The 13,443-nt window shown below is 45.5% G+C and overlaps 1 protein-coding gene across 4 annotated transcripts in view; it reads right to left on the reverse strand.

Annotated features, from left to right (window-relative positions):
- Positions 1–13,443, reverse strand: part of CCNY (cyclin Y) — a 121,750-nt gene that overhangs the window by 28,478 nt on the left and 79,829 nt on the right. For all 4 annotated transcript variants that reach the window (XM_070802031.1, XM_019972976.2, XM_070802030.1 and 1 more), the window contains 2 exons: positions 9,456–9,530; positions 5,802–5,836 (listed from right to left, as the gene is read on the reverse strand). In XM_070802031.1, coding sequence (XP_070658132.1) covers positions 5,802–5,836; positions 9,456–9,522 — 102 coding nt within the window. In that variant the 5' untranslated portion in view covers positions 9,523–9,530. The remainder of the gene's footprint in view (positions 1–5,801; positions 5,837–9,455; positions 9,531–13,443) is intronic.

The raw sequence follows: 13,443 nt of genomic DNA on the forward strand, positions 1-13,443 counted from the left end.
ACTGAGAAGCCTCATAGGCTACAGTCCATGGGGTTGCAAAGAGTCGGACACGACTGAGCGACTTCACTTTCCCGTGTAATAAGGGCTTCCCTTGTGGCTCAGCTGGTAAACAATCCATCTGCAATGCAAGAGACCTGGGTTCAATCCCTGGGTTGGGAAGATCCCCTAGAGAAGGGAACGGCTACCTACTCCAGTATTCTGGCCTGGAGAATTCCATGGACTGTATAGTCCATGGGGTGCAAAAAGTCAGACACAACTGAGGGACTTTCACTTTCACATGTGATAAAATTATAGAAATATGCAACAGCCTGAGAAACAGAAGACACTGTTATAAACAATCTCCCCTCTTGCTGATCATCACTCCTTGGGGCATACAGTTCCTAAAATCCCCACCAGAGGGCACTGCACCACTGAATCACTACAACCCTCTGGAGCACTGCTTTTGCGAAGGGCATGTGGGTCAGGAGGAAATAACCAGAGTCAGGGAATTCAAAAGATAAGGCTTGTTCTTGGCCAATGTGTTTAGGCACACATTGTTCTGTGCCTGTGTAAGATAATACGCACAGTCGTGTCTGACTCTTTGTGATTCCATGGACTGTAGTCCGCCAAGTCCTCTGGTCCATGGGATTTTCCAGGCAAGAGTACTGGAGTAGGTTGCCATTCCCTTCTCCAGGGGATCTTTCCTTCCCAGGGATCGAACCTGGGTCTCCTGCATTGCAGGCAGATTCTTCACCAACTGAGCTACTAGGGAAGCCCTGTGTAAGATAAGGACACCAAAAAAGCCTGTCAAGTTCAAGTTTCTTGAGTGCAATTTTAACATGGCATTTTTCACGTCTATCAGATTAATCACAACAGTTTCATTAAGACAAGCCAGAGACATTAAAAACCATTTTGATCTCTTTTGTAGGTCAGGTAGCAATCACACTTAAGTCACAGACAAAAACTTGCAATCTAATAATAGATTATTAACGTGTGGCAAGTTTTAAAGAAAATTCTTATGAAATTTTCCCCACCAATGGAAAATCTACTATAAACAGAAACCTCAACAGATATACTTAACTCAAAAATTCAGTAATTAGTTGATATATTAAAGAATCTTTAGAGATACAAGAGAATTATTATTTAGGAATAATCACAACAGTGAGGCAAAGGACAGCAATGACTGACTTCTATTTATGAGGTTTCCACTGTTTCCTCTGACACAAATTTCCTAAGATGAAAACATGATGGGCACAGCCAAGAGTAAGTGGTTTCCCTAAGAAAACATGAGCACTAGACTTAAGGAGAGGAGGTCAGTGATATACCAGGTCACAGAGTGGGCACTTCCTCATCCTCCTTTCAGGAGTAGCAGTACCCTTTGGGTTCACAGGGTTAACTGGAAACCAGCATCCCCAGGGGCCGGTCCTGGCCTGAGGATCCCCCAGCTGTTAGTCTGAGCCCTCTATCACTAAGGGCTGGTGTGCCAAAGGGGGATGCCAACTTAGTTTTCTGACTCTTCGCAACCCCATGGACTGTAGCCCACCAGGCTCCTCTGTCCATGGAATTCTCCAGGCAAGAATACTGGAGTGGGTAGCCATTCCCTTCTCCAGGGGGTCTTCCCGACCCAGGGATGGAACCTGGGTCTCCTACAGTGCAGGCAGATTTGTTACCATCTAAGCCATCAGGGAAGCCCCCTTCAAACTATTTAGTAATTTCTAAATTGAATAGAACTCCTTGGCATTGTTATAATGGGGTTATGTATGAAACCTTATTTGGGCATCAAGTCATTTGCTGGATAGAAGGGCTACAAGGTTCACAGAATGTATACTTCTCTTGATCTGACATCCACCCCCCACCCCCCCCCAAAAAAAAAAGCTGAGAGAACAAGGATCCCTCCACAGAAAGGCTCCTGAGCTCAGTCAGGGCAGCGCCCCTGCCTGGTTCCTGGTTTGAGCTCTTTTGTGTGGCAGAGGCAGGCAGGGACTGTGCTCAATAAATTTGTGTTCTATTAGGAGCAAAGCTCCCAAAGAGACAAAAGCAAAGTTTACAATTTTTAAAATTTCAATTCCTGGATCACATTCACTTCATTCCTTAAGTTCTATGGCTTAATACTTATGAAAAAACTATATCCGTACTCAAAATACCAGAAAGACTTTGATCAGTTTTGCTACTGAACTTGGAAAAGTAAACAAAATTTACTTACAAATCTAATGAGCAATAACAAAAATAACATCAACATACTCAGATGGTGCTAAAATCACCTTCTGTTCAGTCCACTAGGTAAACAGGCGGACCAGGAGTCATTCTACGAGATCAGACAACTATGACTTCAAGACTTTTTCAAGGTCCCCCTGTATCAGCTGGTAGATTTAGGGCTTGAACAAAATTCTTTTGGCTCCAAGTCCAGCTACAAATGTGGCTCCTGCTAAACTGATAAAGAACGCTCTATATTCCTTCACAAAGTTTTTACAGCTACCACTTGTCTCAATATTAAGACAAATAACTGTGATTATTTTGCCGAGGGTAAAGAAGGCTGGCCATTCAACTCCTGACTCACTCTGTTTTAATTTTTTCTTTAACTTAGAATGATCAATTCCCTTCAGGTACGCTGTCATCAAGGGGAGGAGAATGTCATGGAAAAATTAGGCTAAAGCAAAATATCTGCGTTTTCCTTAAGTTTCAGGAGAGAGATTCCAGATTCTCAGCCACTGACAATGCCACCCACAATTTATAATCAGAGACTACCGCATTTTAATTAAAAGATTCATTAAAACAGCTAGCTCAAACTTCAGCAAATTTTAAGCTGCTGCTGCTGCTGCTAAGTCGCTTCAGTCGTGTCCGACTCTGTGCAACCCCATAGACAGCAGCCCACCAGGCTCCCCCGTCCCTGGGATTCTCCAGGCAAGAACACTGGAGTGGGTTGCCATTTCCTTCTCCCATGCATGAAAGTGAAAAGTGAAAGTGAAGTCGCTCAGTCGTGTCCGACTCTTAGCGACCCCATGGACTGTAGCCCACCAGGCTCCTCCATCTATGGGATTTTCCAGGCAAGAGTACTGGAGTGGGGTGCTACGAACTTTAAATAAAGCCCTTTACACAATCTTTGCTAAAATACCTAAGTGTCTCTATTATAATGTATTAAATTTTCCTCTAACTGTTGATCTGATAATTACATCTAAAACATAGCGCTGATTAGAATATTAATCTTTATAATTTGCCCTGGTTTAACTTACTGTTAAAACTCCCCCAAAGGGTTTATCCTCAAATAGCTTCAAGATTTAAAACCTATAATAATTCTTTTAGAAGAAGCTCCTTTTACTTTGTAAGTCTCTCTTGGCAGTTCTCAGCCAGTGAGCAGTGCCCTCTTTACCAGCCAGGGGTTCCTTCTTTTGGCCCCTTCCCTGGAGGCTGTATCCAAAGTCAGCTTCCATCACTTGCTAGACTGTGTTACTGTCCTGGAGCCAGAAAAAGCCTTGTTTCTCTCCACCTGGTGGAAGCTATTTCCCTGTTGTGACCATCACCCCTCACCTTTCCTCACACGGCTGACCTACGTCCACTGCTTTTTCTTAAATAGCAGCCTCTTTACTGTCTTAGCAGCATGTACTAATAAGCAGGTTCTTCAGAAACTTGAAGGGTAAATTAAGAAACAACATCCCTCACAATAAAGCAAATACAAAACACAACGGATTTTATAAACAAGGGCAAATAATAATGGTCATTCCAGAGTTCAACAACAAAAGAAACTACAAATGTTAGTTGGGGCCCCGATTCAGAAAACAGTGTTCTCTGTCTTCAGATGAAAAGCTAAACAACTTGTGTCCGGGTGGCGCTTGGTATGACCGTCTGAGGACTGAATGGCCCGGGCCAGCCCCCTGGGCCCCAGGCTGGCTCCACTGCTCAGATGGCTGACTCTTTGTGCCTCACTTTCCCCACATGGAAGGCTGGAGTGACATGCAGTTCTTCCTGGGCAGAGTTACCCAGCACATTAGACTACAGAACAGCGTCTGGCACAAACACGGTATAAAACGTGCACCAGACTGTACTGACGATTACTATTACCACTTCCCGTCTCCTTATTGCCCTAACTTATGACACTCGAGGGTCTCAAAACTTGAAAAGCACAGCTGGTTTATTAGCCTAATTGAACCTGCAGGTCCTTCCACTCCAATTCTACTTCAGTTGGTTGAAACAGCACATTCCAGTGGCTTCTCCCAGCGTGCGCAGAGCTGAGATGCCACTGTGCAATGTGGTCTGGAGGGCACGCTGTTAGCCGGGCATCTGTTACGTAGCACAGAGATTTCTTCTATCGGCACGAGCACATCTGAGCACATTCCAACAACTGTGCTTCCGCTCTTGGTGTCGGGGGGCAAGAGGGCTGGCAGGGGTGAGAGGACACGCTGGGTCAGGGGCACAGCGCAGGGCAGGTGCCAGGATGGTGCGCCGCAGAGCGTGAGGCCGTGGGGCACAGGGGAGATGTGGGGCGTGCGGCTGGCACAAGGGCAGGCCTCCCCTCCAGCCACTTGAATGGGGCTGCAGTGACCAGCAGAGGTGGTCTACAGGCTCCTGGGCAGACGTGCTGACTGGGGGGCAGTGTTCCAGTGCCCCTGGCATGTGAAGAGGCGGGAGTGAGACTTACAGAATGGGGTCAAACCTCTCATCTCTCCAGGTCCAGGCAGACACAGCTTTCAAAAAAATCAAAAAGGGCATAGCAGTTTTCCACATATTTTCCTTAAGACACAGATCGTAATTTCACAGATGCTTCACACTGCTGTGGCAGAACTGGAGAGGGCCAGGAAAAGGCCGTGAATTGCTGTAAGAATCTGATAAAAACTACAGGGCGTCTCTCCAACCCTGAGACCACTGCCTACGAAGGACTCACCAACCTCCTATGGGCCGAGTGTGGAGCCCTTTGGGTCCAAGGGTCCGGCTATGAGTTTCCTTTCAACTGCATTTTGCCCAGATTTTCAAAGAGCAGAAGAGGCAATACTATGGCTTTAAGTCTGTTTAGCACAAAGCTCCAGTGCCTAGTACTTCAAGATCTACAAATACTTAAATGCAGACAGTTTAGAAATCCTGAGAAAAAACCCTGAGAAATCAAACACATCATTCTCGTTTTGGATGTGAGAATTGATGGCATATACTTATTTGGTAACACACCTGCTTCATCAAGAGGCCTAAGTTTAGAGGATTAGGATGTGTGGCCATAGTTCTGGTGGCTGGGCACCACAGTCCTGGGGGGGCAGCTTGAGATCACCCCCGGGCAGGGTGGAGGGAGGCTGGCTGCACCCACTGATTAAAGGAGAAAAGATCAAATATCTTTATGCCTGGCCAGCAGCGCAGGGAGATGCTGCTCAGAATGGCTGAAAGACTAGAGCTGGGTTTTTTTTTAATTCATTTTAAAATTCAAGTGTTGTTAAGTTCATCCTTTCTTAGAGCATCGAAGGAAAATGCAGACTCTACTGCACCTATAAACAACAAGGGGGAAGAAAACATGTGTTTGCTTATTCAAATGGGACCGAGTTAGGAGACAGTCACTCGGGGGAAGGGAGGCAGGAAAGGACCTGTGGGATCTGCTGCCACCCTGTCCACGCACACCAATCCGGGAGCAGCAGCAGCCCGGGGCTTCAGGTCACACAATGGCCCTGGCGATAAATGCCAAGCCGTGCCCGTCCAGCCACAGGCCAAACAGAGCCTGAGTGCCCTGCAGCCTTCTTCACACTCTTCAAAGTGCAGACAAGATTCACGGGCCACTTCCCCACTGCACACACAGTGTGGTGGTCTCTGGACAGTTATTATGAAGAACACAGGGGAACAGCTCCACTTACATGGTTAATGAAGAGACTCTTGCGCTTTTCTCTCACTGTGAAAACAAAAGATGCAACAGAAATGTTACACGCCTGCGTGCGAACCCCTGGCAGGTTGCTGAGGATGGGCCTCTGTGTCAAGGTCCCGTCCTTCCACCAACCAACATATCCAGCTGCTTGATTATGACTTAAGAAATGCGACCTGCTCACATGCAGATGTGACCTCTGCTAAGAGAGCAGAACATGAAACCACGTACATCACAGCACCCAACAAAACCACTGCACCATAGTTAACTGAGTGGTAACGGCTTCCCAACTAAAGAAAACAGTAACTAGTAAAGCTCATAAAATTCTGCATGCGTCCACTAATTAAGATGGTCAACAAAAAGCAGGACTATTTATTTCTAACCAAAACAGACCCATAAAGGTCCATACTACTAGGGTGAAATAAGACACGACATAGTGACTAGACAACAAATGATAACAATACTATCCATAACTGGATTGAAATACAGAACACTGGACGTCGGAAGCATCACTGGAAACCAGTTACTCTCCGCGCTGGTGCTGGGGGCCTCCCAGAGCATCCTGCCCTGCAGGGAGGCCGAGCAAACTCACAACAAAAGCACCCCTTTTCAGAGGCTGTTCTCACGCTGCTGGCTGTGTGGCAGGGTCAGCACCCCACCTTCGTTTCCCAGACCTCAGTGTTTCTCAAAATGGGGGCCTCTCAACCTCAAAGATGTAGAAGGGGGAGATAGGGAACCCAGAGGAGATTTTTAACAACCTAGTATCACTGAGTTTTGCATTTTCTTTCCTGAAAACTCCCTTTTGAGAGTATATAGAGTGAGAGTTCAGTCAGGATGATCCCCTGGAGAAGGGATAGGCTACCCACTCCAGTATCCTGGGGCTCTCCTGGTGGCTCAGACGGTAAAGAATCCGCCTGCAATGCATGAGACCCAGGTTCGATCCCTGGGTCAGGAAGATTCCCGGGAGAAGGGAATGGCAACCCACTCCAGTATTCTTGTCTGGGAAATCCCATGGACAGATGAGCCTGGTGGGCTACAGTCCATGGGGTCACAAAGAGTCAGACACGACTGAATGACTGTGCACAGCACAGAGTAATAGTTGGACCATAAAGGAGGCTGAGTGCTAAAGAGGTGATACTTTCAAACTGTGGTGCTGGAGAAGACTTCTGAGAGTCGCTTGGACTGCAAGGAGATCAAACCAGTCCATCCTAGGGGAAATCAACTCTGAACATTCATTGGAAGGACTGATGCTGAAGCTGGAGTGCCAACACTTTGGCCACCTGATGTGAAGAGCTTACTCACTGGACAAGACCCTGATGCTGGTAAAGACTGAAGGCAGGAGGAGGATGACAGAGGATGAGAAGGTTGGATGGCATCACTAACTCAATGGTCATGAGTTTGAGCAAACTTGGGGAGACAGTGAAGGACAGCAAAGCCTAGCACGCTGCAGTCCATGGGCATCGCAGAGTCGGACGGGACTTAGTGACTGAACAACAACACAGTAATCAATCAACACAGTTAACAAGCAGGTCACTGGAGAGGACAGAGATATATTTAAACCAAAAGGAACATCAGCTGAAAGGAAAAGCGCAGGTGAGGCTCTTTGACTGAGTGTGGATGTGAGGTCCTTGTCTGGGAGGTGCTGCGTCTGGCGTGGAGAAGAGACCCGCGGCTGCTCCAGAGGGCATGCAGATGCTGCAGACCCCTTGTCCACTTTCTGCAGGCTCCTGAGTGTGTCAGGTCAGCCCGGGTGCCACCAAATGGCAAGAGCACTGGACACGAGTGACAGTCATTCACAGGCTTTAGGGTGTACTTTCCAGAAACTCCTTACTTTTAAGGAGCTCCCACAACCAGGCGAGAAACTCTTAGAATTAAGTGGATTCTAATTCCTTACTGTCAACAGAAATGAAGGAGAATAAGACTGAACTGCAGCGATTAGGAGGAATTCTGGATGATAAATCCCTTGGAGATTCTGACACATACACCAAGTAGCGTAGAACCTATGGATTCTTCAGTGTTTCACTGCAACACATCCCCTGAGTGGGGATGGTGGGAGGAAGAGCCTAGCGGGCAAGCGGAGGGAAAGAGGAGGAGGAGGAGGTACAGGAGTGTTCGCTCTGCAACCTGGGAGACAGGACACCGCACAGAGATGGGTGTCGGTTCCTCTTCCTTGTTTTTAACCTGTGAGACTCAGGTAGATCCTCTACACTCAAAGGGAAGACCCAGCATTTGAGGAATGAAGGAAAAACAGAAGGACGAGAGTTGCCAACATACCAGTGATCGGTGGAGGAGGGGCGGGTGAGAGGGAAGGGGTAGATGCGCGCCCCTGACTCACACCCGGGGATCCTGTGAGGTCGGAGGACCCTGCCATCCGTTTCCCCATGACAACCAAGCCACGTGTCATCCACTTAAGAGGCTCTAATGCCATTCCATGTGAATCTAGGTAAAAAGCTTCTGGGTGATGTTGGTCTGTGCCCTGAATTCACAGGAAGCGAGAACCGAATCTGAAAGTGTGCCAGCTTCGTGCGACTTGTTTTCACAGTACTATATTAAGTGCAAAGACCTGCTTTTGACTCTCATTTTTCATTGTCCCAAACCTTCACCCCACCAGCACTTTCCTGCCTGGCAATAACCTCCCCTCTCCATGGGCTCCCACTTCACCAGGTGAAGAAAAAAATGTCCTACTTAGCTTCCACCCAAAACATTCAAAACTTATCTCACAAGTATTTGATGCCTACAGTGGTTTCTTCTTATACACTTAAAAAAAAAATGCACCAAATTCTCTCAGATCTCATCACTGGCCTGCTTAAATCAAGATCACCAATATTTTATCAGCATTATGCTACATCAAAGTTGTCACCTAGCCATAACTGAGGAGTTATCAGTTCTTAAAATGAACTGTCTTAAGTATGTTTGATTACTTTTCTAGTCAACTTAGGATCTCCTCAAAATGAGAGCTTAGCAATTTGACAAGAGTCACGGCTAGAACCCCCAGGACCTCAGCACTGTCAGTACAGCATCATATAACAGATTCCTTCACTGCTCTTTTCTGCAGTAACAGGCTATGTCCACTGTATTGTGTCTTTTATCTCTCCTTTGTAGCCAAGAGCCAGGGAACAGTGACATAAGTCAAGGGCTGGAAAGAGGGGAAAATCCCCCAGAAGAAATTCCACGCCACAGAACAAGCAGCTGAACACAAGTATGACAGAAGGAAAACATCTACCCCTAGTGTACAGGTCAATCTGGCTCTCAAATGACACAACTGAGATAATGGTGTTTTTATTTAGAGTTGTATTATGATTTCTTTTTATATACTATCCAATACTTCTGATCTTTAGAGAATTTATGCAAATAATAAATTTTTAAAGGAAAGTCTCTGATTCTCAGGGTACAAACTGCCTTGAACTATCCCAACTGATTGGCAAAATGAGGACAGTTGCTTCAAATAGTAAATTCTAAAAATATGACTTACTATAGAGAAACCCCAAAGGGTAACCACCCAAACATCCTTCGTGGTCACTAAGGATGACCACTAGGATTCTATCTTTATCCTGAGAATCACAGTGACTGGAAAATCAAGACAGGCTAGTTACCAGCATAAGTCTTAAAAAAAAAAAAAAAAGAAAGAAAGAAAGAAGAAAGAACCTACCGTCTGTTTGAGATTTACTGAGGAATATCGTGCTGGCCCGAGGATGGTCTGAGGGATTGAATTCCATGTTCAAATCTTTAAAGAAAGAAAAAGAAGATATATGAAAACCCACCAGATAACTAAAGGGCATCAAGATTTTCAATTTTTTAAACCTTAGATTACTAAGACATTCAAGGATTCCGGAAGAAACCAACAGTTACTGTGTTAATAGATTTTTCCAGGTTCCACTTTGAACACCTGACTATTCAGAAACTTGATAAAGTCATACATTAAAAATTAGACACCTGGCTGGAGATCTATTAGCCGAAAACTCCATTTTCTTTGTAAAAGTCTGTTCTGCACCAGTATAACTACAAAATAGCAGGACAACGTCCTAACACGTAACTAAGGAGAGGTACGTGCTAAAACTGACTCATCTAAATCCACAGTTAATTGAGTGGTATTTCCTCGTTAAATGTGATCAAAATAGGATATATCTCAGCCAAATTGGTATCTACACACTCTGCTTAATTAAGACGGTTATTTTCTGAAAAGGCAAAATTAATTCTTTAGAGCAAAAGCTCACATTGCCCATCTGTGGGCATAATCGGGGCCACAGATGTGTTTTGTCTGATTCATTCATTTTCTTTCTTTTTTAATAAATTTGAACCCATGCATAATTTCTGTATTTCAAACACATATCACAAAGGGAAAAAAACTTATTTCCAGCTTCTCTTGAGAAATCAGATCATTTAGCAACACCAGGACCCACCCCAATGGTAGCAACTGGCAGGACCTAAGACCCCAGTGCCCAGTCCTCACCCTCTGCCCCACCACCCACTCCTTGGGGCCGTTCCTCAGTTCCTCCCGGCTACTGGCATATGCCTTTGTAATCCTGCCTTAGAACAGTCTCCAAGGGCTACAGGCTTGTCCAGTCTAAACAATCAGAATCCCATCACAGGGGAGTTTTTTCAATTAAAAAAAAAAATTCCATACGGAAAGAATGGTTAAGCAAAACAAAAGAATAAAGATACAGAAGAGAAGAGAGAGGACCAAAATTAATGGAAACTCAGAATGGTCTTCAAATCAGCTTCTAACATCACAGTGAAAACTTCTGAGTTCCATCATTTCAATAAATTTGCAAAGAAATCTAATCAACACCAACAAAAAACACAAAGTATCTTATCCTTAGCTTTAATAGCTCATCTAGTCAAAGATAAAAGCAAAGAAAAAACAAGGATGGTCACACGTTGTTGCTGTTGTTGTTGTTGGGGGCATCCAGGGCCCTTGCAAAGTAGCTCGCTGGGCTCAGGGCAGCCTCAGCTCTGGAGGGTGTTGGCGTGTCTGTGCTTGTGAGTTTTCTCTGGAGCCTGCCTTGAGGGAGAGAATGACTGTGTCTCAGCCTGAAGTGCCACCTGCATTAAGGTGTAGCAGCTCATGACCTGGTGAAAGGTGGGCATTTGTGACTTGCTGGTGGAAAGAAAGAGAATCAGATCAGGAGAGCCCTCATGGTGCCTGTGGCTCATGTTGGCTGGGGCCCTGACTCCTTGTTTGTTTTTGTGTTCTATCGCTTCATTTTAAAAATACATATTGTATTTATTATTTATTTATTGGGTTGCCTCAGATCTCAGCTGTGGCAGGTGGGATCAAGTTCCCTGACCAGTGATCCAACCTGGGGAGCACAGAGTCTTGGCCCCTGGACCACCAGGGAAGTTGCTCTTTGCTCATTTTAACTTGAGGATCATATCCCCTGAGGAGATAAGTATCTACCTGCCAATCAGGAGAGAACATAGGGGAAATGGCTTCAGAGTCCATTCAGAGTGGCAGGTTAAAGCCTAGGGCTTGCTCTAAGCCAGTGGTCCCCAACCTTTTTGGCACCAGGGACCAGCTTTGTGGAAGATCGTTTTTCTACAGATTTGGGTGGGGAGGATGGTTTTGGGGTGATTCAAGTGCATTACTTTTATTGTGCACTTTATTATTCTTTGTTGTTGTTCAGCCACTAAGTCATGTCTGACTCTTTGTGACCCCATGGACTACAGCATGCCAGGCTTCCCTGTCCTTCACCATCGCCCAAAGTGTGTCCAAATTCAAGTCCATTGCATCGGTGATGCCATCCAGCCTTCTCATCCTCTGATGCCCTCTCCTCCTCCTACCCTCAATCTTTCCCAGCATCAGTGATTTTTCCAATAAGTCGGCTGTTCACATTAGGTGACCAAAATACAAGAGCTTCAGCTACAGCATCAGTCCTTCCAATGAGTATTCAGGGTTGATTTCCTTAAGATTGACTGGTTTGATCTCCTTGCTGTCCAAGGGACTCCCAGGAGTCTTCTCCAGCACCACAGTTGGAAGGCATCACTACTTTGGCTCTGTGCCTTGTACCCTGGAGGCAACACCTGATGGCTGTCACAGAGACCCCTTTGAGGTGACTGCCTCAGAGAGAAAAGGCAACTTTAGGAGATGTCGAGTCCCTGGAGTTGACTTCAACCCACTGCTTCTTTATGATGATGATACTTATTAAGCTTTCCAGGTGGCTCAGCAGTAAAGAATCCAATGAGGAGACGCAGATTCAATCCCTAGATTGGGAAGATCCCCTGGAGAAGGAAATGGCTGCCCACTCCAGTATTCTTGCCTGGGAAATCCCAGGGACAGAGGAGCCTGGCAGGCTACAGTCCACAGGATCACAAAGAGTCAGACATGACTGAGCACCTCACACTAATAGAACATTATAAGAGTCTACAGCCAGACTTTCAGGTGAAAACAGAAATACTTGGTCACAATGCTTTCAGTCCACGTTTAGGCCGAGTACAAGGCATGACAGGATCCCTTTATTCAGAACTGAAAAGAAACTGACAGAATTTAATACAGCAATGCTGTGAGCCTTCCATGTCTGTGGGAACTGCACCTGTGGGTTCAATCAACCTTTGGTCAAAAATAATGCATTTGCCACACATGGGCATCTATTTAAATAACATTCGTATTGCATATCTACAACTCTGTATATAAAATTTACATAGCATTAGGTATTACAAGTAACCTAGAGATGACTTAAGGTGTACAGGGAGATGTGGTAGGTTATATGCAAATCCATGCCATTTTATATGAGGGACTTGGGCATCCACGGATTTTGGAACCAATCCCTGGTGGTTACTGAGGAATGACTATATTCTCCCATGCCACGTAGCCTAGTTTTTTTCTGTCCTTTCCACAGATGTCATAGCCTTGTTCATCTCAGCTTTTAAACTAGCACCAATGCTATAAGGATCCCTGTGATGGTGCCTAAGAGAAGTGAGAGTCATAATCCATGACTGACGGTCTGGAAAACCAGAAAAAGAAAAACACGACGGTGCAGCAAGGCCTAAACAGTGCTGGGTCTAATTAGGATAGATGAGGAGACATAAAAGACGAGCTGCAAAAACCAGAAACTTTCACCTCCCACCCACTTTCTCCACACTGCCTGGCCTCAGGTTGGTGGTGTTCCAGTGACTCATCCAAGAGATGAGCTTGACAGCACCAGTGAGTAGAGGCCGAAGGACTCAAGGACGCTCTGAGCACTTGGTAGTGTTTTAAGACCAACTGTGGTCAGCTAACCACCCCAACCCAACCTCAGATGACTCCATCACGCCTGTTTCCTATCTTTAGACAAATGTATTTGACATGATCATAATCTTAAACTTCTAATTTCAATTTTAGGTTGTCACATTGCTAACTGTGACTAGGATCTGCAAAGCAATGATGGAAAATCAACAAATAAAGCCTGTTAATTTTAAATCAGTTTGGTTTACTTTTATTTTTAGTCACTACTGACCCACTGCCTGAAGATCAGCGACTCTCTCCATTCATTAGTGCTCCATTCATCAGAACCTGACCCCATTGGTTTGCTCCATTGGTTGCCACCGGGCCAGCCCCAATCCCTGCATCCCGCATCAGCACCCCTATTTATAAACCCTGCTGCTGTTGCTGTGGCAGCAAACTGCTGCTACCACAATTCCGACTGATTCCAAAGCCATCT

This window comes from Bos indicus, chromosome 13 (genome assembly GCF_029378745.1).
Source record: "Bos indicus isolate NIAB-ARS_2022 breed Sahiwal x Tharparkar chromosome 13, NIAB-ARS_B.indTharparkar_mat_pri_1.0, whole genome shotgun sequence".
In the NCBI taxonomy this organism is placed as follows: Eukaryota; Metazoa; Chordata; class Mammalia; order Artiodactyla; family Bovidae; genus Bos; species Bos indicus.